The following is a 22,027-nucleotide window of genomic DNA, read 5'->3' as shown; positions in this document are numbered from 1 at the left end:
CAGTTTTAGGGTAGGTTTTTTCTTCATTTCTTTTCTACTCAAAGATCAAGAACCAACACAGAATTGTATCTTCAGCTTTTTTCAATTCTAGATTTCAGCAGCATCTGCATCACATATAGAAACACCATTTACTCCATCAAGTTTCTGCTAACTGCGAGGCCTGCAGAGCCAGGGGTTACCATAAAGACAAGCTTCTGCCACTGCTCTCAGAAGGTATTCTCAACGAAAATTAGCCTGCACTTTTCTTTCTAGGATAGAGTAAATAATTGGTGAAAATATTTGTTTAGATTGAAGTTTCTGTCTTGCTTATCAAAATAAACTGTATTAACTTAATCCCTATCAGTTAAACTATAGAAACCATCATCTTCTGCTTCAGCACTTCCTTGCAGCTGAAAAAAATCCCCATTCTATCTCCATACTGTGTATAGCTGGCAGCCTTTCAGCTGACTTGCTCGTTTTGTCCCAATAAGTTTTGTAACAGATAAGTTTAATAAGGTTTTTTAACACCAAAGACTGCTGTTACGGAAAGTGTCTTTATTTCAGAGAACTTCATCAGTATGATTTGTTCAGACACGAGAACTCACCCACCAGTGCCACAACAGATCTTACCAATGTCAGAACAGGATGCTGAAGACCAGACCCTTTCTCTCTGTGCAGCTTTCCAGCCACTCTGCCCCAAGCCAGTAGCACCACGTGGGATTGCTGTGGCCAGTGCACAGGACACAGCACTTGGTCTCATGGAAGCTCATACAATCACCTCAGCCCAGAGACTAGGCTGTCCAGATCCTGCTGTAGGGCCTTCCTACTCACAGGCAGATCCACATCTTCCCAACTTGCTGTCATCCACAAACTTACTGCAGGTGCACTCAATCCCCTCATCAGGATCATCAATAAAGATATTAAACAGGGCCAGCCCTGCTTTTGACCCTGGGAAACACACTAGCAAATCCAGTTGCCAGCAGGATTTAGCTCTGTTCACCAGTGCTCCCTGGCCATCCAGACAGTTTTTTTTTCCATTATGCAGTAAGTATTCTCACCTCTATTGCTAAGTGCTAAAATAATTAATTTAATTCCAATCACACCAAAAACAAAACACAAAAAAGAAAATCCCAGCCTCCCCCACATCAGTTCAATCAGGGATTAGCTGTACAAAATTAAGGGACAAATGAGCTACTGGCAGGCACATGGAAGTTCTCAATCATCCTTATTAACAAGCCATTTAGAGAATGTCTTCTCTCCTGGCCAAACAAACCCTTGCATGACTGCAAGCATCATAGAAGTTGCTAGGTTTTTTTTTAATATCCTACACATAAAGATGGTTGCTTTCCTTCTTACTCCTATGCATATTTTAAGAATTCAGCAGGAAATCACCTTTCAACCATGCTTTATCCCTTAAGCTATTACCTGAAGCACAGTGAGCAGGAATATCATTTTGAGATTCCCAAAGTTGTTTGAAAGAAACAATCCTAAACTGGAATGTGAAATAGAAGGAATGACCTAATGTATCCAGATCATACAGTGAACTGACAGAAAACTGGAACATATCAAAATACATTAAAAGATCTGTTTAATCACCAGTAAGTACAAATGACTGTTTTGGCAGTATACCTGAAGCAAACAAAGAGATAAGACATTTGAGTACCATGCTCACACATGACATCCTTATTGAACTATCAAAATACAAGGTTAGCAATCTTAAACACGAGCACAACAGAGAAGACAGCCAAGCCAGAAGGCCCTACTAGCCCTCCACCATTCTTTTAAGCATGGCTCCCAGGCCACCCTTTGCCACTTTCAGTGGGGTCAGCTCTTCTTTATTCTCAATGTGAATACTCGCACCGTGAGACACCAGCAGCTTTGCCTCATCCACTCTTTCTTCATCGCAGGCTAAATGACTGCAATAAAAACAAGAAACCCACAGCCACTTTTAAGTAGTCCAACTTTATGAAAAGCAATAATTTGCCTTGTCAAAACAAGAGCAAGACAAGAATGTAGGGGGCAGGGAGGGGAGAGAAATTCTAGAAAAACAAAACCATGCATAACCAGCTACCTACAAAGAATTTGAAGCCTGGCTCTGCAGTCAGCAAAGCTAAGGAGTACAAAATCCACAGTGGAATTGGAAAATAGTAATCTCTATTTGAATCAAAAGCAATAAACCAAATCATAAAGAATTACTGTAAATGCAGCATGTGTTTTTTTTTCAGTTAAGTATCCTATCTTGAGAATAAATGCATGTGTTCTACAATAAATTGGGGCTTATGTATAGCAAAAATACCCTGCTCAATCTTATTCGTGGCAAAACCTTGATTCCACTGCAGACAAGGCAGAGTTCTGCCACCAACTTCAAAGCGGGTAAGATTTCACTCCTACAGATTCAAACTGCATTCTGAGGCAATAACAAACATTGCACTAGTTACATTTAAATTGTATCTTATTTTCCTTAGAGGAGTGAGGAAAAGTTTCCAAAATTAGTTCTTACTCGACAGGACAGAGCAGGCCAGGCTGCATGGCCAGCTCCTTATGACTTAGATGTTATTAGCACGCTTTCTAACCCCTGGCAGAAATGGAATGTATTCCAAGTTACTACAAAAGGTGTTCCACATTTCATAATAGATGTATACAGACACACTTATGCAAAACACTAATTATGATTTTCTCAAATCCTTTTTAATTACACAGAGATGTGAAGGAAAGGAGTATTCTGAGGCACCCCGAAGTTAAAAAATGAATTTGAAGTGATGGAGCTTCATTTCATAGAAATTACGCTATAGCCACGCCAAAAATAAAAATTAAAAAAAAAAAAAGGCAAAAGCAACCAACCAACCAAAATCACTTACAGGGGTGTGTTCCCTTCTGAGTCCTGGATGTTAACAGATGCATTGTGCCGCAGTAGGATCTGGATCATTTTTAGGTTCCCTTTGGCTGCTGCTCTGTGTAACGGGGTAGATTCAAAATGATCTGTCGCATCAGGATCGGCTCCGTTCTCTAAAAGCATGACTGCAATCTGAAGGCATAGGAAGAGCAAGAGGGGAAATAAAGAAAAACCTGAAGAAAAGCTCATATAACCAAACACTTTTTGAGAGAGCAAGCCCAGCTCCAGCAGCAGCAGCAGCAGCCGTACCTCCTGCTTGTTTTTGGAGGCTGCGTAGTGCAGGGGCGTGCAGCCGTTCTGATTGACAGCATTGATGGGAGCCCCCTTGTCGATGAGGGCCTTCACGATCTCATCGCGGCCCGCCGACGCGGCGATGTGCAGCGGAGTCCAACCGGCCTGCAGAGGCGAGCGCAGAATGCACGAAAGCAAAGACGTCACGCGAGAAAACCACACCACCGCCACCCGACCGCCGTGGTCGGGGACGGTGACCCCGAGAGTCCCCGCGCCGAGGCCCGGCCCCGGGCCGCCCCACTCACGTCGTCCTTGTCGCCCACGGGCACGCCGAGCCCCAGCAGCAGCTCCGCCACCGCCGCGTGTCCCGCCGAGCAGGCCCAGTGCAGCGCGGTGCGGCTGTCCTGAGGGGAGGGAGCGGCGGTCAGCGGGCCCCGGGCCGCCCTGACGGACCCGCTCCCAACGCGCGGCGCTCGGCCGGCTGACCTGGTCGGTGGCGGTGGCCAGGGCCCTGTCGCGCAGCAGCCGGGCGCGCAGCTCCTCCAGGCGCCCGGCGTAGGCCAGGTTGCACACCTCGACGTTGGACACCGCGCCCTCCATGCCGCCCGCCCGCCCCGCCGACAGGGGGACGCCCCGCCCCTTCCCGCGCGCTGTCCAATCAGCGGGGCGCAGCGGCGAGCTCGGCCAATCGCGCCCGGAGGCCGACGGCGCGTCGCAGGGGCTGCCGGGATTTGTAGTTCTCCCTGCGGGACGCAGCGCGCTGCCGCTCTGCGGCGGAACTACAGCTCCCGGCGTGCCCCGCGCGGCCGCCGTGTCGCGCCTCGGCGTCGGGGCGAGGAGGAGGATGGTGACGGCGGAGGATGGAGTCAGGTGAGGGGCGGCGGGACGGGGCCGCGGGGTGAGGGGGGCGGCGGGGCCGGGCCGGGTTCCGATCTGCGGGGACCGCTGAGGTAAACCCCGCCGGCCTCGGCGCGGGGGCCGTGCGTGGGGCTCGAGGCGGGGGCTCGGGGCCTTCGGGCCGGGCCGGGCGGTCCGCGTCTTTCCTCAGGTGGATAAGGAGGGCGGGCTGTGAGTGCTTCGCGTCCCCTTCAGTTCTATCCAGGTATGAGAACCACATCACTGTGCTGGCCGACTGCTTAGAAGAATTTCCCGACACCGATGAGCCGGTGTGGATCCTGGGGAGGCAGCACCAGCTGAACGCAGGTATCTGATGTGAAAGCTCCCCCTTTCCTTCCACGTTCTGTTTGTTTTTTTCATTCCAAGTTTTGTTTTGTTTCCTTGTCCCTCGAAACAAACCCCACGGCTGAAGGTAGTGGTGCTCAGCCCAAAATGAAAGCGCAGTGTCACTGCCGTAGCTCATGCACAGAGGGGACACGTCTGGCAGAGGTGTGAGTTTTCGGGCCCTTCTCATCGTCGGGAGCTTCAGAAATTAAATGAAAGCAGATCTGTGGGAGGTGGTTGGTTTTGCTGCTGTTGTCTTCCCTCAAGGGCTGCTGTCTGTCAGCTAAAGTGAGATTTTGAAATTGCCTGGTGGATGACAGGTTGGCCATGAGCCAGCAGTGTGCTCTGGTGGCCAAGAAGGCCACTGGGGTCTTGGGGTGCATTAAAAAGAGTGTGGCCAGCAGGGCGAGGGAGGTGATCCTCCCCCTCTGCTCTGCCCTGGTGAGGCCTCATCTGGAGAACTGTGTCCAGTTCTGGGCTCCCCAGTATAAAAAAGAGGGATCTGCTGGAAAGAGTCCAGTGCAGGACACAAAGATGACAAAGGGTGTGGAACACTGCCCTTATGAGGAAAGGCTGAGAGAGCTGGGGCTGTTCAGCCTTGAGAAAAGAAGACTCAGAGGGGATCTGATCCATGTCTATAAATATCTAAGGAGCAGGAGGCAAAGGGATGAGGCTGGACTCTTCTCAGCAGTGTGTGGTGATAGGACGAGGGGAAATGGTCACAAACTGAAGCATAGGAAGTTCTGCACAAATGTATGTGGGAACTTGAACACAGTGTAATGATGGAGCACTGGCACAAACTGCACAGAGAGGTGGTGGGGTCTCCTTCTCTGGAGACGTTCCAGACCCACCTGGACGCCTACCTGTGCAACCTGGGCTGGGAGCTGCTTTGCATGGGGGTTGGACTCAATGATCCCTAGAGATCCCTTCCAACCCCTACAGTTCTGTGATTCTGTGAAATCATAATAATAAAAGATAATTATCTGAGACATGTGCTGTATTTTGGTGAAAAGCAACATTGTCTGATAGTCTTAGCAATTCTATATGATAAAAATAATTAGACTTCAGAACTGAATTTTGCTTCTTGGGAAGGGAGCAAGGGCATTATCCTGTGTTACATGTCAAAGACAGAGACCATCCGTGCAGCCCTGCTATCAGAACACCCAAGGGTCCCATACCCAGCCCTGCTGGGCTGAGCGATCCCTTGATAGGCTGCTGGGTCTGAGCACAGCTCAGAGAGAAAGCAGCAGGTAAGAGCTGAAGAAATCTTTGAGAGCCTTTGGGAGAATTCTGTTAGTGTATGTTAAAAAAAAAAAAAAGAGAGAATGAATTACAGTTAGTATTATTCATGTTTTCAAGAAATGACAGTGAATTGGGTTTGGAAGAAATGCATAATTCTATGCTGTTCCACACGTAGGAGTTCTTCACCTTAGCTTGCTTCACCAGTTCTTTCCTGAGGACATAATTCTGCATAGCACTCCATTCCAGCTAGACAGAATCATTCCAAACATCTTTTACAGCTTCATTGCCTAGTAATTATTTCATTCGTAATACTTCAACTTTAATTATAAGTCTACAAAAAAAGTTACCAGGTTTAAATGACTACGTATATATATGTGTGTGTGTGTAGGTATTAAAGCTCTTATATGTACAAGCTAACAGGAGTCATCTGTGAGCAATATATGTAGGCTACAGAGGAAAAACTAGAATTTTCCAGTTCTAAAAGTTTCTTTCTTTCCTTTTAAAAACATTCCAGATAAATCTAAGTTATTGTTGGATGTAAGTGCTCGTCTCTGGTTTACATACAGAAGAAAGTTTTCTCCTATTGGTGAGTATACTGCAGACCTGTTGCCTTGTTAAAATTAAATAGCAAGAGCAAGGATGTAATCATGGACTGAGAAATGATTTTTATGGTATTAGAACATTCTGAGCATAACTGTTTATGCAAACAACATATTGAAGTTATTGAAATCTATGCATAGTCAGGTGCTCGTGTTTGTACAGTGGGCAGTACGTGTCTGTGAGTGTTGCTTGAAGGAAGTCAGCTCCACAAGGAATACATAAACCTTTTTTGTGCCTCATGGAGATTAGAAGTAACACCAACAATGTGGAAAGAAAAAGTCTCCCTTGGTGCCCTGCATCCATAGGACAGTTGGTGCAGATGTCAGCTTACTCTCTGACGTTTTCTCTGTGGTGCTGCCTCCAGTTTAAGCCCATATTAACTGATGAACTTTCCCAATAGGAGGCACTGGTCCTTCATCTGACGCTGGCTGGGGATGTATGCTGCGATGTGGGCAGATGATGCTGGCACAGGCACTGATCTGCAGGCATTTGGGAAGAGGTGTGTGCTGTTTCTGTATGAACATCTGTATTATTTGGAGACCACTTTCCTTTTTTTGTGTGTGTAGTATTATGTGAAAGCTCAAAACCCAGATTTCTTAATGAGACTTTATCTGACACTCTGATGGGTTGAAATCAGCAGCTTATGCAGAGAAATAGAACAGACAGGGAGTCCTGCTTCTCTCCATAACTAAGGTAACTGTCCCTGTTAGAGGCAGCAGAAAACATGGCAGAGCTGTTTTGGATTAGCTTGTGAGAGGACTTTCCAGTGTGGACCTTATGTTGTTATTTGATGCCTGTTTACAAATCTGACATTTTTACCAGCCATGAACGAGATGCTGCACTCATGCAGATCTGTGCCAGCAGACATGTCCTGCTGTTGCCACTGCTGAAATGCACCACTCAGTGCCTCACTGTGCTCACACCCACTCTTTGGTCCCCATAAACTTTCAGCATGTGTCAGTGACTGGCAGCAGGTGCCATGTCAGATACCATGTTGTCAGACTGCCCCTCTGCAGTCTGTGCCAGCACAGCACAGCTCTTTCTGGGGATATTTTTTCCCTTATATCCAACCTGAACTTCCCCTGGTGCAACTTGAGGCCATTCTGTCCTACTGCTGTTACCTGGGAGCAGAGGCTGACCCCCCAGCTGAGGCTGTGCAGTGGATCAGGACACACAGGGCTGGGGGCAGCAGGGCCACAGTGCAGGGATGGGCACTGCTGGAGGAGGTTCAGCTGCTGTTACTGCACCACCACCACTACCACCACCTCTGGTGTTGTGGGCCATCATGAAATAGGAGGCATTACTTTTGGAGCAGCCCTCATGCATGACTTGTAACATCTCATTGTGTGGCTTACTGCCCAGAAGTTTGATCAGGATAGTGGAAACATTGCTATTTTTTAATCTTTATTATTTTTCCCCTCAGATTGGCAATGGGAAAAACACAAGGAACAACCAGAAGAGTATCACAGAATCCTCCGATGCTTTCTGGACAGGAAGGATTGCTGTTATTCCATCCACCAGATGGGTAAGAGCAAACAGACTTTGTTTGGTTTTCCTACTGGAATTCCTACTGTGACTAAACTTACTTTCTAATACGTTAATTCATAAATTTCAAGTAGTGGTTGTGAAGGCAATGTGTATGTTTAGATCTAAAAGTGCACATAGGCAGGTATAACAGTACAGAAATGTTATTCACTGAGACCTAAATAGAAGCATGTACTGGAAGCTGTCCCCTGATAAACTGTGTAAGCCTGGGCTACAGGGTCAGTAATATTGAAATAGACAGACGTGGAACTTACTGTTGTAATCTGTAATAATTTGTAATAAATATTTGTAATCCCTACCATTGTTCAGAAACCTTATTAGAGGAACTGCCAGTATGTGGAAGGAGCTTATAAGCATGAAGGAGACAGACTGTTCGTGCTGTTGGATAGTGATAGGACAAGGGGGAATGGCTTTAAACTAAAATTCTTCATCCTGAGAGGGTGGTGAGGCCATGGCATTGCTGCCCAGACTGGATGGGACCATGGGGGGGAGTGGGCAGCCAGCCTATGGCATGGCTTGGAGCTTGAGGGACTTTTAGGTCCCTTCCAGCCCAACCATTCTGTGATTCCATGCTTCTATAACTTAGCAACAGTAAGGATTTGCAAAGAGCATAGGTTGACAAAATAATTGTTACTGCTAAATATAGCTTGCAGTTACTCAAGAACTTATCACATAGCTATGGCATTGAATATATACTGCTATTGAATTCTTTGTTCTCTCTCTTTTTGTGTGTGTATGTGTGGTTTTTTTCCCCTTCATAACAACAGCACAGATGGGTGTTGGAGAGGGAAAGTCGATTGGAGAATGGTTTGGACCAAACACAGTTGCTCAAGTATTAAAGTAAGTCAGATCCTATCAGTTCGTTCAGAATGCACTCCTCTGGGACACCTAGCTCAGAGACTGGGGTGAGGCCCAGACAGGTTTTTGAGGGCTGCATCTTCCTGTCTCATAATCAGGAATACGTTTACTGAGTGTTTACAAGTACAGCGTGGAATATGATGGGCAGGAACTGAATTGGGAATGGGTGAGCTCTACATTTTAATATGGTAAGAGCCTGGGAAAGGGAAACCTCAAGAAAAAGTCTCTGCTGCTGTGCTGTCTGCGTGCCCTAACCAGTACCACTACAGACATCTGCTCTCTTTTGCGTAGTGGCACAGCTTGAACAGGTCAGGAGGGCCACCAGGAAGGTTAGGCTGGTGGTAAATATCAGAGGGAAGCCAGCTGGGCCAAGGGGGAATTCCTCATTTTCAGGGCTTTTGCCAACCATAAAAGATGGGCAGCTCTTCATTGTCTCAAAGCCACACTTAGAAGAGTTGACTTAGCTCAGTTCTTGGAGGGATATGAGGAGATGCCTTACATCAGGGCTGCAGGGTCTACAGTGCTCAGCTGCAATTCTTTCAACCCTGGGACAGGCACGAGTTCTGGAGAGAGGGAGGAGCTGGAGCACTCCCAGGGCCCCAGCACTTCTCACTGATAAGTTCTCCGTGGGTTAGTGGGTTTTTCTGGCTTGTTTTAAGCAGCTAACTCTGCCTGTGCAGCTTGAGAGTATAGCTCCCTTCCTCAGAGGTCTGGATTTACATATAATACAAATAACAGAAACCTATATATCCCACCTAACTTCTGCCCAGATTCCTTTAGCTTTTAATGCCCAATTCTGGTTTGCACACGTGCACAGAAATAGTTCCTCTGAATTCAGTAGAACTTCTTAGGCACCAACTAATAAGCAGAGCTGGCAATTTGTCCTTTTCTAGACAGTGACAGACACGATGGGCAAGATTCCATCGTGCAGGCTGTTAAATGCAATACAGAGTAGCAAACTGAATTATGTGGTTGCACCGTTACTGTCACTGCAACTGGCAATGGGACAAAACAGCTTCCACGTGGTACAGTGTGTGTGCTTTTCCTGGTACCACTTGGTATCTACTTTTCTGAATATCTTAAATGTTTAATATTGGAAGGTTACTTCTCATTGCATGGAGACTTTCAAAAATCCAACAGGTTTTTCCTTTGGGAAAGCAAACTTTTAATTCCTCAAGAATCATCTGTTTTTTCTGGGTATAAGTACCCTCTTGGTCTAACTAGCTCACATTAATTTGTTCTCTAGGAAGCTTGCTTTATTTGATGAGTGGAATTCACTGGCTGTTTATGTATCTATGGACAATACAGTGGTCATTGAAGACATCAGTAAGTGAAACATTAGTTATCCTGTAACTGTTTCTCATAAGACTTCATTTTCCCAAGCGTATCTAAAAATGAACAAAATACATCAGGGCCATCTGTACTCCCTCCTGGTGTAAGGAAATGGGTAAAAAAAATGACAAGCTCAGGTTTGCATTTCCAAAACTAAAGCCACCATGCAGCTGGGGAGAAGACTGAAATGGTCTGTGCTATCTAAACTCTTAACCCAGAAGTGGAATGAGGTTGCAGTTTATGTAAGTTGGTTTCAATGCAGGGATTGTGAAAGAGTTGTGCATTTTCTTGGCAGAAAAGAAAGCAGTGTAGCAGATCCTAGCACTGACAAATGCATGGCTGTGCTTAATTTACAGCTGTAAGAAATGTGGATTTAGAAGTGAAGCTTAGCCATAGTCCACGTCTGCTTTGGTTTGTTTCCTTTATGCTCAGAGAGTTCCCTGAAGAGCTCCTGATGTCATCATCTCTTCCATTTCATTTCCATGATGTTTTACAGACAAGTCTTGAGTGTATTAATAATACCAATAGTAAATGTCATTTCAGTCTTAAATCTTCATCTCCCAGTCATTAATCCAGTGCCTCCCTTTAATGTGCCAGCACATACTGTCTGCTAGGATTACTTCTGCTGAACAGCTGTAATTAATTTCCACGCCCTGCTCATTTTATCCTGGGAGCTCTGTGAAGATCTCTGGCACAGCAGCCCCATTTGTTACAGGGAGGAAGATCTCCTTTGTGTCCCTGTGTGCACCCTCTGATTTGCGTTTTTATTCCCACAGAGAAGATGTGCTGGTCCCCTCCCCAGAGCAGCAGCACAGCCCACAGCAGTGCACATTTGCACAGAAGTGCTCTTGGCCGAAACAGGAACGCAGCAGGACTCTGCTCAGGCTGGAAGCCCCTCCTGCTTATTATACCTCTACGACTAGGGATAAATCACATAAATCCAGTATATATTGATGCATTTAAAGTAAGGTGTTTTTTTTTTTTCCCAACAGATTGCTTGTTATTGTCAAATAAGTTCAGGTATTCTTGAGATCAGTGAACAAATGAGCTATAATTTCCTTTTCCTCCCTTTGAATTCCCAGGAATGCTTTAAGATGCCGCAGTCTTTGGGAGCATTAGGAGGGAAACCAAATAATGCCTATTATTTCATAGGATTTTTAGGTAAGGAAAAAAAGAAACTTATTCAAAATCTGCAGATGGTCAAAAGAGAAATTTCTGGGGGGAGAGGGTAAGCAATTTAAGTATGAATCCCTAAAGTAAAGAAAAATGAGAGTATGGTTAAAGAAATGAAGAAATGTAGCTGGAGTATTTCAGCAACAGTCTGACACGTTCCTTAACGGAAGCAGAAAGGTAACAGCAAAGGTAGGTGCAGAGACATAAGCAAGAACAGCACAGCAGTGCTGACAGCATTTGACAAGTACATCGGTCAAGTGCTGCTCTTATTTTCTTGTATTTCAGACGTGTTCTGATAGCAGTGTCTGTTTCACCTTCTTGCAGATCTTGTATCATGTATTCCTTTAATGACTGGAAATACAGTCTTCCATATCTCACCCGTTTGGCCCATGGTTTTACGGACATTTTGATGTTTTGTAAAACCTGAACTGATTTGGGCTGTTTTGTTCCAATTTCTGCATGAAAGTCTCATGGGATTGCAGATTTCACTTCTGGCCATCCTGTACCTTTCGAACCTGGAATGTTAGGGATTGCTGTGATGACAATTCCATCTCTGTTCTTCAGTTCTGGAGGTAGTGCTCATTAAAGTCACTTGTTTTCAACACACGGATGTCATCCATACAGGCAATGAGCTGATCTATTTGGACCCTCACACCACCCAAAGCTTTGTAGATTCAGAAGAGAACGGCACAGTTGATGACCAGAGCTTCCACTGCCAGCATGCCCCCCACAGAATGAAGATCATGAATTTGGACCCTTCAGTAGCTTTAGTAGGTGTCAGAAAGTAACAACGTGGCATGTGTTTAATGGTCAAAGGAATGGAATCAAGTTTGTTCGCTTTATCACTGCTTTGTATCATAATTTAAAAGTCTTTAATTGGAATTATTTGTCATCCAACATACGCTGCAGCATTCTGTATGTATCTGTGGTATCTGAAGAAACTAAATTTTTTTTAATGCTTTACTCTACAAAATCTGGAATGATACAGTGAGACAAAGTCATAATTGAAGAACACATATTTCCAGCACAGGTACCATGGGGAAAGTGTCCCTTAGGTTATTCTTATGTTCTCTCCCTGGAGCTGCCACCTATTTTGGGCCTTCCATGTAGTGGCCACAGGAGGATCAGCATACTGCTGCTCACACTGCCTCACCTGCTGCACCACGGATTTGTCATTTGCAAAATAACACTCCATTGTTTCGTTTTTTGTTTCCTCCCTCAGGGCTTCTTTTGCAAAGAAGAATGTGATTTTGATAACTGGTGCAGTCTCGTACAGAAGGTAACAGTGACAAGTGACCATCTTTGTCCACTCTATAGAAGTCATGGTTTTGGTTGGTTGGTGGTTGGTTTTTTTCCTAGAATGGAAACCCCCATTACATTTCTCTCTGTATTCACACTAAAAGAACCACAGAGAACACATTAACACAACAGAGTAAGGCAGTGCTGCTGAGTTGTTACGTAGAAACTGTTCAATGCTTTGACTGCCAGGAACTGTGCCAGTTGGAAAAGGGGTGGAACAGATCCCCTTAAGGGTACATACACCTCTGAAGGCATTTCTTTGGAACAAAAGAAGAACAAACAGCTGAGGAAAGCAGTTTGTGTATAACTGTAATACGTAACAGGAGGTGACATCTCTTTGAAGTAGCACTTGGCTTCAGTAACAGCTTGCTTCTCCTGATCAAACTCATCCTTCTAAATCCATTGGGTTTTTGGAGCTGATCTCTTTGGTCACGGAGTTCCACAAACACTTTTCTTCTAAAAGGCAGAAAACACTGAGCATTCTTGGTGTGTGTTTGCTACATGTGAACAAAACCAGACGCATGTAGAAATCAGAGCTGCTTATGAGACAGTGGTAAGTTGTAGTGCAGTTCAGAAGAGAATGAGGAACACATGTGAGAGGTCTGTGGTACTCGAAATATAACAGGACTTCACAGTACGTCTGCATAAAGCTTTTGTTTCCTGACAGATACATGTAATGAAGGAATGTTTTTATTGAGCAGACACCTTCTGTGCTTTAAGGTTCTCCCAAGGCATCATTTAAAATAAAAATATTCTGTCCCCAGGAGATTCTGAAGCAGCAGAGCCTACGGATGTTTGAGCTGGTCCAGAAGCACCCGCCCCACTGGCCTCCGTTCATACCTCCATCGAAGCCAGAAGTGACAACTACAGGAGCAGGTACAGTGCAGGCTGAGAGCCCTGTGGTGCAGCAGTGTCCTTAGCAAAGAGAGGAACAGTCACAGGTGGAATAACTGCTTTCCTAAGCATCAGCCAATATCTGTCTGCCACGTATCCAGACAATCCACACTATTGCTAGCATACATTCACTTACTTTTTTCAGCCTTACGAGATACTTCTCTGCAGTGCATCTTTCGAAGTGTTTTCCTTTAAGTAAACAGTTCGGGCACTACTTTAGCATCACTTCTTTTTTGCAGAACTCATTGAATCTACTGACAAGCTGTTTGAATTGGAGGAAGAATTTGAAATCCTGAGTGTATGAAGGAAACAACTGCTGTGACTCTTCTGAGTACTGAACACACTGGTAATATTACTGCATTGACTTACAGCCATGTTAGCCCCAAAGTGCCTGAAATTTTGCAGAACAGCACAGAATCCGAGTAGCATCCAGAACTCCAACGACAGTTTAACAAGAGCTTCCCCACATGGAGAGGCAATAAAAGCTCTTGTAGTGAGATGCTTAATGGGAATCTCTTTGTAATGCATCTTACCTGAAGACAAACGGGCCTCTGAGATTAAGGCAAAAATAAGTGCATCACTGGGCTCTATGTTTGGAGAAAGGGATAACCCAAATGGTATTTCTTGCTCTCATATAATAATGCAATAGTTGAGTTCTTAAAGCAAAACAGTCTTCAATTAAGGAGGATGTTTACTTCTGTTCCCTCCTGTGGGCTGCATCATAGGAAAAAATACGTTGTCTTGTTTAAAAGATCGACTGGATCATGAGAAAATTGTTTCCTTGTTAAATATTTTAACATGTATCTGAGCAACCACACTTTATTAGAAAAATGTTTCTGTGAAAGGAACTGTGTCTAATGTATACATTTTGCAATAGCCTTCCTGCTTCTGGGAGACCTCGAGAGGAACAGGAGACTCAAATAGTTGATACGGATCACAACCACTGTTATAGTTATGGTATATTTCACCTCGACCTTAACGTTGAAATCATTAAGACTTAGGTTATTTCCTTCAGAGCTAAAGAGAGTCAAAGGTGGTTTAACTGTACCTTATTTATTTTAAAGTAGATTTACACAAACTTCTGTTACAGCACTTTATCTGTGCATCTAATACATTTCTTAAGCTTTTCATAGTTTGTATATGCTGCTACATTTTGTTAATTTGTTTTTGTGTGAACTAATTACAAACCAGGTTGTGTTAAAACTTAATATATATGCAGACACTGATTACATCATTGTTACTTTTTGAGTTATTGCCTTTTGAAATCTGTTGTGGTCAAAGTGCCTTAATGTTACAGGTTGATCAGAGCGGGAGGTTGTATTTCTAGAAGGCAGAGTGTCCCTCTAGCAGCCCTAAGAAAAACAGTGATCTTTTACTCCATGCTAAAGGTCTGCCAGACAGTCCCCATGGTGGTCATTTTGTCATGACAGTGTCATAAACGTGAACTGCAGAGTTTCAGCTTCACCAATAAAGGACACAGAGAAATACCGAATGCTGTCTCCTCTCACTTGCACCTCCTGATCAGGGCCAGTGTGATATTAAGAAAAGAGCTAAGAAGAGCCTGTTTCATCTCATTTAATGTTTATTAACCACAGTTTGGAAATGACATGCTCAGAAAAAATAGTACTTCTCCTCCTCCTCTGCCTGCAGTCGGGCTGCGTGCCCTCTGAGCAGCGGGAGGAGCAGCGCAGGGCCGAGCCCTCCTGAGCTGTTCACTGCACGAGCAGCAGGAAAAGGCCCTTTGTGGAACTCAAGGGAAGATCAGGTATTGATAGCAACAGAGCCAACTTCTCCAACAGAACACTTCTCTGAAGATACTGGCACATAAATGCATAAAGCTTTAATCCTGACAAAAACACGTGCGTGTGTTCGTGTTCAAAAATCGAGTCTGACCAGCACTTCTTACAGCACCATGGAAGCCCAGTTGCTGAAAGATTCCCAGAGTGAACTGCACACATTTTCAGAGCTGTGTGCACAGTGTTTTCGTGTTGCATTTGCCTACAGCAGAGCTGAGCAGTGTGCTCAGTCTGTGCTAGGACAGCTGGAAGTAAATTCAGTGTTCTGCACAAAAGGATCATCAGCCAGGAACATTACAACATCTCAAAGGTAATTGCAAAATGCATCCCAGGCAGCTGCAGATCTTTCACAAGCAGGGATAAGTTAAATGAAAGACTCAATTCTCATCACAAATTCTCTGCTCATCTCCACTGTGGTTCAGCTGTGAACACTCAGAGCTCTCTGACTCTGATCTCAGAAAACATCATGGTGTTACGTGTATAAATCAGCGCACGTATAATGCTGTGGGTTGGAAGAGACCTTAAGGATCAGCCCTAGTTCTGCCCCCATCAAAGGCAGAAACAGTAAGAAGCAAAAGTAAGGAATTTCTGAAATATTTTGCTGGATAGAGCTAGAGCTCAGAAACTAGTAGAGGAAAAAATACTTTAAATAATATCTCAGTCTTGTATTAACAGTAATACTTGGGCAGTTTGCCCTCAAAATAAGCTGAGGCAGCAGTGTATTGGCAAGGCACTTCCTTCAGATGTCCTGGAACGTCGGCACGTGAGGATCTGTGCACGCTGCTCTAGAAAGTGAGATCGATAACAGCAACGACAGCCCAGCCTGATGGATTCATCCAGCTACGAGCATGCTTCTTCCACAGCTTCCCCTCAAAGTACATAACGATAATACAATTAGTAGCACTTCTCTTTAATTATGCCCTGAAGGAATGTGGGGTTACAACAGAAATGCAACTTCTTAAATGAGCAAACTGAGCGAGCAGCCCAGAGGAAGAACACAATGCATTGTGACTGCAGAACTAAAACATGTATATCTTGGAGCTGACTGCTTTCTTCTGCGTTTGCAGACGTGTGCATGCTACTCAAAGGCCTCTACTTTTTAAACACACACAGCTTGAGTAATGACATGAAACTGTGCCAAGGCTACCTCTGAAAGATCAAGCTTTGCAGTAAGGAAATGTTTCTGGTGGCTGCGCATCCTATGACTGCAAGGAGATGAGCACAGGCCTTGAAGGAGACACTTCACCTGGAGTACAGTAGTAGTTATGAAGAATGCTGGAAGTGGTTTGGACTCAAAATTCACATTAAAAAATCTACTACTGGAGAGCTCTTCAAAAGCAACTGTGGATAGGAGTTTGGGTTAGAATTGATTACCTATCCCTGGAGCCAAAGAACATCCCACCTGTTCTACAAGCAAAGCAAAACAAATTCATTTTCCAGTCTCCCTAATCACGTCAGTTATCAGCCACTAATGCTTAGGTGTTTCAAAGTCACCTATAACGCATTACAAAATCTGGGTACTTCTGCATTTCATGGGAGAATGTGTCTTCATTCCCTTACACTAAGCCAAGTACTATTTGCAAAGACACCAATAAAGCACAACTTTGGAGGAGTCTCCCTTGGTGGTGGTTGGTGTGTGCCCTGGTCAGGGCAGTGGTGTATGTGAGATGCCAGTTACGCTTTGGTCTGAACAGAGGACGCACAGAGACGTTCTGAGGTAGCCATGAATGAAGAAAAAGCCCCAAGCAGTAGAGAAATAGCATAGCACCGTGATCCATGGAATGAGTTTCTGAGCACCGGTCTTCCCCTTCTCTGTGTGCAAAGTCCTGGACTTGACATCCGATTTTGGTAGAATTCTGGCCATCTCGATTCCTCTGTCAACCACACACAAAGGTTTATGAGTTTATCTCCTTTGCATCAGTGATGCCTGCTCTTAGGTAACAGAGACAGTTCACGTTTGCCTTTCCGTTACAAGTTCTTCATGCACACTTGGCAGCGGCTGACCCTGGTCCGAAGCTGTCCTGCTTTCAGAGTTTCCGAGGGAGGAGCACCAACAAACTGCTGCGACTGCTCAACAGTGGTGAGCCAGAAGCTGTATTTGTTTGCAAAGTAGTGGCACGTTCCCCTAGCACCATTGCATTCAATGAAGGGCGTAGCACGGAAATCCTCCAGGCAAGAACCAGGTGAGACAAGGGACTGACCTCCACCCTCTGCACCAGCTGCTGTGTGCTGAAATAAAGATCTCCATTTAAATGAGTGCAAAGGAACAGAAGAGGAGGTAATAGAGGAATAGAACAGGCAACCAAACCTTGGCTATCTGTATCTGAGTCTCGAGTCAGGGCTAGAGGCAAAGAACCAAAGGCACGTACTTATGCTGAATATACAGTCCCCGTATAAAGGAAACCCAGCTTTGCAGTTGCAAAGTGAGAAAATCAGGAGACAATAATGCTGACTTCATAGTTTCTAATGATCTCACAGTAATGGGCTTCAAGGAGATTACAGTGGAAATACTGTTCCAGCAGACAGAGGAGGTTAAGGAAATGCTGTAGCTTAATGAGTGTTTCTGCATTTAAAGGTTTGAAGCACAAATATCTGTGACAATGCAGAACTGCTGCTTCACTTTTACTACTGGACTTGAGCAGTACATACAGGAAGGCCAGCTAAATGGGAATGAGTGTGGCTACAGCAGGCCTGCTGATAAAGAATAAGTGCTCTGCTTTCCTATGAGCAGCTCAGAGAACACTGTCTCAGTGATGTAACCAACAAAGAGGAGATCTAAAAAAAATGAGTAAAGCTGTCCCTGCAGTAGCAATGGCATCCTTACCATTAGGAAGGAGTATCCTATCCAGAGGCTGCGCCAGCCGAGGGGACACTGTGGGATGGTGATATCCTGGCTGTGCACAGCCACAGCCTGGGACGGTGCTTCGCACACAGAGCAACGACTGATGTACTGTGGGATCTGATTGCTGTTCACGGGCATCATGGGGATGGGGGCAGTGGTGGAGAGCCAGTAGGACTTGTCATTGCGGCTGGCGTAGTAGCACACTTCATTGATGTTGCAGTAAATAAAAGGCATAGTGCTGAAGCGAGGCAAACAAGAGCCAGCGAAACCTGGAAGAATTGGGAAGCAGTCATACCAGGCATCTGCCAAATGTTGCAGCTCATACATACTAGCCATGAGCAGTAGCACAGTGCAAATAACGCTGCTTCCACAGTGCAGATTCTGGCCAAGGAGACTTCCCCTACTGCAACTGCCAGCAGTACCAATGAAAACTGTGCATCAGAAACAGGGTTTTGGCCTCCATCATTTATGCCTGAGAGAAGCACATCAACTCACCAAGATCCTGGGTGTGTGATTTTTCCTGGCCCTCCACGTACAACAAGCTGTAGCCATCCCAGAGCTTGTTCATGCCAATGGGGCAGGGTGGGATCTGGTCGGACTGGCTGTGCTTCACTAAGGTGTACCCGACACCCACGCTCCGACCAGGCATTCCCGGCAAGCCAAGCGTGCCTGGCTTTCCAGCAGCACCTGGAGGGCAGAAGAGAAGTCACTCATTGGCAGTGTGGGTATCAGTTGTCTCTACAGCTGATTGTGGCATTGCTTTCTGTGATAAAGAGGCCAAGTTTGGAGGGCTGTGTGACCAACAAGGCGTACCAGTTCCAAAAGCAGTTGCTTCACAGTAGCACCCACTCATTTCCTACCTCATTTCATTTTCCTCACTGAAGATAAGATTTACTTCGTTGCAGATACAAAGCAGAAGATCACGTACATCCCCCGGTCTTCCTAAGGTAACTAATTTGGTTTCTTCAGACTTTGTGGGCAAAGAAGATTCTAATGATCTGTGCTCCACAAATCATACCATTACCTTCAAATCCCTGAGGTCCTGGGGCACCCAGAGGTCCCGGGTCACCAGCTATGCCAGGTGATCCAGGTAAGCCATCACGTCCTTTCAAACCAGATCTGCCTGGCAGACCCTTTGCACCTGAAATCAAATACAGTTACTACTATCATTCCTTCCCCATTCCAGTACCTTCAGTCCTACAGCTATGTTCACAAGCAGAAATCCCCTATCCATGGCCACACTGAGAGTTCACTATTACACAGCTCTGGTTGCAAAGTGCAGTGGTAGTGGCTCAGGCTGAAGTTCAGCTCACTTCTCCAGGAGCAGTGTTCTACTGACACTCCAAATCATCCTCAGCAGTGAATCGCTTTCAGGAGCACTCCACCTGCTGTACCAAAGCTGGCATCATCCCAGCTACACCACAGCTGCTGCTCCTAATTCTGCAGTGTTAATTCAAAAGCACTATCAAAGCTCATGACAAGAACTGATCAAGTATATTCTAATAATAGGAAAACATAGCATTTGTATGTTTTTGGCTTGAATTATTTCCATTGCTAGAAAAATTTTCCTAATGCACTGATGAGAAAGTAGTATTCTTCCACAAGGCCAGAATTTCAGTGATCTCAGTGTTTTTACCTGGCTTTCCAACTGGGCCCTGGAATCCAGGATCTCCATCGAAGCCAGGGACACCATCAATCCCTGGCAGCCCTGGTAAGCCTGCAGGGGCTGTGATTTCTTCTGCCTGTGGGGTTATACCAGGAGCCCCTGGTTGGCCAGGGAGACCTGCACACAGCATAGGAGACAGTGTAAGTACACCACAAAAGCATGCACAGCTTTGATGATAATACCAACACAAAATTAAATTAATGCTGCCTTCATATGTCAGCATGGGGTATCTTTCTAAAAGTGATACATTAAGCTCTTCCTAACTCTAAGAAGCCAAGAAGCCCCCCAGATAAGCCAATTAAGGGAACTCGGAACTTTCTCCATCCCAAACCATTTCCAACCAAGCAGAGCTATTCAAATTCTCTGGCACTCACCTCGACGTCCCGTTTCACCTTTCAGCCCAGGGTAACCAGGATCCCCTGGGGGCCCATCTTTACCTGGCATCCCCATGAGACCAGGCTCACCTCTGACTCCTGCAAAGGTACACAGATAAGACCTCAGAGGCTGACCACGAGCTCCTGACTCCACAGCTGGGGCACTGAGGAGCACACTGATGGCAGCAATGAGAACACTGTTTCAGCTCTATCTCAGAGCTGTGACCCTTCAGGAACTCTGTGCCCATCATAATGTCCAGAATGGCTGCAGAGCCTCGAGAGAAGAATTTCCACTGCTATATAATTGCACTTGATAGACAATATTCTTCCTCATGGACATCACGTGCCCAGAAAAAATATAGTAAGGAAATTAAAAAGTGATGTGGGACACACTGACTGGCACCTGGAGCTGGCCTCACTTTACCAGTCAGAGGTAAAACCTGCGTGGACCGAAAGGAGACAGACAACAAACTCAGCTGTGCTCACACACAAAGCAGTCACAGTCACCACACAATAACCACTCAATAACCAATACTGTCACGGTGACAGCTGCCAAACCACACCCAGATCCTTTTCATGGCAAGATTACCTTTGAATCCTGATACACCAGGGAGTCCAATGGGACCCGTAGGTCCCACATCGCCCTTAACACCTCGCAAGCCAGGAACACCAGGGAAACCCGAACTGCCTGTGTCACCTTGGTCAAAAGCTGGTCCAGGGGGCCCTCGTAGTCCTGGAGGACCTGGAAGACCTAGAGACAAAGTGATAATTGGCACAATCTCCTCTTGCAGCAAATAAATGCTGCTGCTATCCCCAGTGGGTCATTCTAGTGCACAGTCATTGTTTGGCTGTTTGTATTTCCAAGACTGTCCTCCTCCCAGAGGAGAAGATTCAGGCCTCAGTTACTCACGTAAATATTGGTACAAAAAACCTTCAAATCCTTTTGACCATAGTCACCTTACTTCAAAGCCTGGGCCTGAGCACATATAGCCCTCACCCCAACTGATAGTTAGCTTGGTGACTCAGATATTACCTGGGAGAACAACAGGAGCAGCTTCAAATGTCTACCCAGGGAAAGACTTGGTCTCAGCCTCTTCAATCAGGCTGTTAGGCAACAAATAGGCACTAATGCTATCATGACAGATCTTTCACACTAGGAGGTAAACTTGCTATTGACCTTAGAACGAGTGCTCCTTATGTATCTTTGAGCAGCAACAAAGTTTTGCTGCCTCCCAGCTCCCACAGCTAACTTGTAAACTTCAGGAAGAGCCTGTAATAACAGCGGTAGAAACCACAGTCCAAAACGGAGCTGGTGTCCAAATTTAGACAGAACACATTGGACCTAAATAGTTACTTTAGTGCCTGAGTCTGTCTTCAGCATCACAATGGGTGAAATGAGTACTGATCGCAGAGCTTTATTAGTAGCTATATCAAATTAGGATTAAATAGCAGGAACTGGAAACAGAGCTCCTTATTCTCAAGCCTTGATCTAAAAATCAGATTACTAAAGTGATGCTACTCTAAATCATTATCCTCAAAGAGTTCTTCAAGAAAGTGCACTAAAAAAAAACATCCAAACAAAAAACCCACAAAAGCAAAACAAACAAATCCTCCTAGCTAGTCTACTCCCCTTATCCATACCTGAACTCCCATCGAGTCCTGGATGGCCAGCATCCCCAGGTCTCCCACGTATATCGGAAGGAAGAGAAACTCCAGGAGTTCCTGGCAAGCCAGGCAGTCCCACAGGACCTGGGGGACCTAGAATAAGAAATACACAGAGAGTGTATCCCAAGCTCTCAGCACACGTGCTGACATAACAGAATTAGTGGCTGAGCAGTATATGTTGAGCAGAACAAAAGGAAAGAAAGTACTATTTTCTGCTGTTCAGGGCAGGTACAGACAGTGTCAGAACTATGTAACCATTTCTCAACCATATAACCACGCTGCAGATGTAATATTTACCTTTGACACTACTGTCCACTTCTGTGACTTCAGAAGTTCTGTTTGGTAATTCCTTTAACTGTGCAAACCCACCAGCCTGAGTTGCAACACATCCCACCAGGCTTACAAACATCAGTACTT

General features: G+C 45.3%; 3 protein-coding genes across 5 annotated transcripts in view; 1 reads left to right on the top strand and 2 right to left on the bottom strand.

Annotated features, from left to right (window-relative positions):
* Positions 1-1,550: 1,550 nt before the first annotated feature.
* Positions 1,551-3,709, bottom strand: PSMD10 (proteasome 26S subunit, non-ATPase 10). Its single transcript, XM_065729640.1, has 5 exons — positions 3,590-3,709; positions 3,409-3,507; positions 3,122-3,268; positions 2,838-3,004; positions 1,551-1,895 (listed from the first exon to the last, which is right to left on the bottom strand). Exons 1-5 carry the CDS (start codon positions 3,701-3,703, stop codon positions 1,742-1,744), a joined length of 681 nt encoding a protein of 226 aa, XP_065585712.1. The 5' UTR covers positions 3,704-3,709; the 3' UTR covers positions 1,551-1,741.
* A 217-nt stretch (positions 3,710-3,926) lies between these two features.
* ATG4A (autophagy related 4A cysteine peptidase) lies at positions 3,927-15,062 on the top strand. 3 transcript variants are annotated; one of them, XM_065729636.1, is made up of 13 exons: positions 3,927-3,973; positions 4,196-4,306; positions 6,081-6,152; positions 6,567-6,665; positions 7,590-7,691; positions 8,479-8,551; positions 9,816-9,895; positions 10,678-10,865; positions 10,984-11,062; positions 11,699-11,844; positions 12,297-12,353; positions 13,138-13,249; positions 13,507-15,062. In XM_065729636.1, the coding sequence occupies exons 1-13, from the start codon at positions 3,964-3,966 to the stop codon at positions 13,569-13,571; spliced, it is 1,194 nt and encodes a 397-aa protein (XP_065585708.1). In that variant the 5' UTR covers positions 3,927-3,963; the 3' UTR covers positions 13,572-15,062. The 3 variants fall into 3 exon arrangements, with proteins under 3 accessions (XP_065585708.1, XP_065585709.1, XP_065585710.1); XM_065729637.1 differs by lacking the exon at positions 4,196-4,306 and having other exon boundaries at positions 3,957-3,973; XM_065729638.1 differs by lacking the exons at positions 3,927-3,973; positions 4,196-4,306 and adding an exon at positions 5,355-5,574.
* Positions 15,063-16,961: 1,899 nt separating this feature from the next.
* Positions 16,962-22,027, bottom strand: part of COL4A6 (collagen type IV alpha 6 chain) — a 71,993-nt gene continuing 66,927 nt past the window's right edge. Inside the window, exons 37-44 of the mRNA XM_065729823.1 lie at positions 21,587-21,703; positions 20,535-20,696; positions 19,946-20,044; positions 19,542-19,688; positions 18,930-19,046; positions 18,401-18,592; positions 17,888-18,174; positions 16,962-17,292 (exon numbers count right to left, since the gene is read on the bottom strand). Of these exons, the coding sequence (XP_065585895.1) occupies positions 17,032-17,292; positions 17,888-18,174; positions 18,401-18,592; positions 18,930-19,046; positions 19,542-19,688; positions 19,946-20,044; positions 20,535-20,696; positions 21,587-21,703 (1,382 nt within the window). The 3' untranslated portion in view covers positions 16,962-17,031. The remainder of the gene's footprint in view (positions 17,293-17,887; positions 18,175-18,400; positions 18,593-18,929; positions 19,047-19,541; positions 19,689-19,945; positions 20,045-20,534; positions 20,697-21,586; positions 21,704-22,027) is intronic.

The sequence above is a fragment of the Cyrtonyx montezumae genome, unplaced genomic scaffold (genome assembly GCF_038088225.1).
Source record: "Cyrtonyx montezumae isolate F1298 unplaced genomic scaffold, pur_monq_1.0 scaffold_11, whole genome shotgun sequence".
NCBI classification, from domain to species: Eukaryota; Metazoa; Chordata; class Aves; order Galliformes; family Odontophoridae; genus Cyrtonyx; species Cyrtonyx montezumae.
The sequence above is the reverse complement of the archived record's forward strand: the minus strand, read 5'-3'. Positions and strand labels throughout refer to the sequence as shown.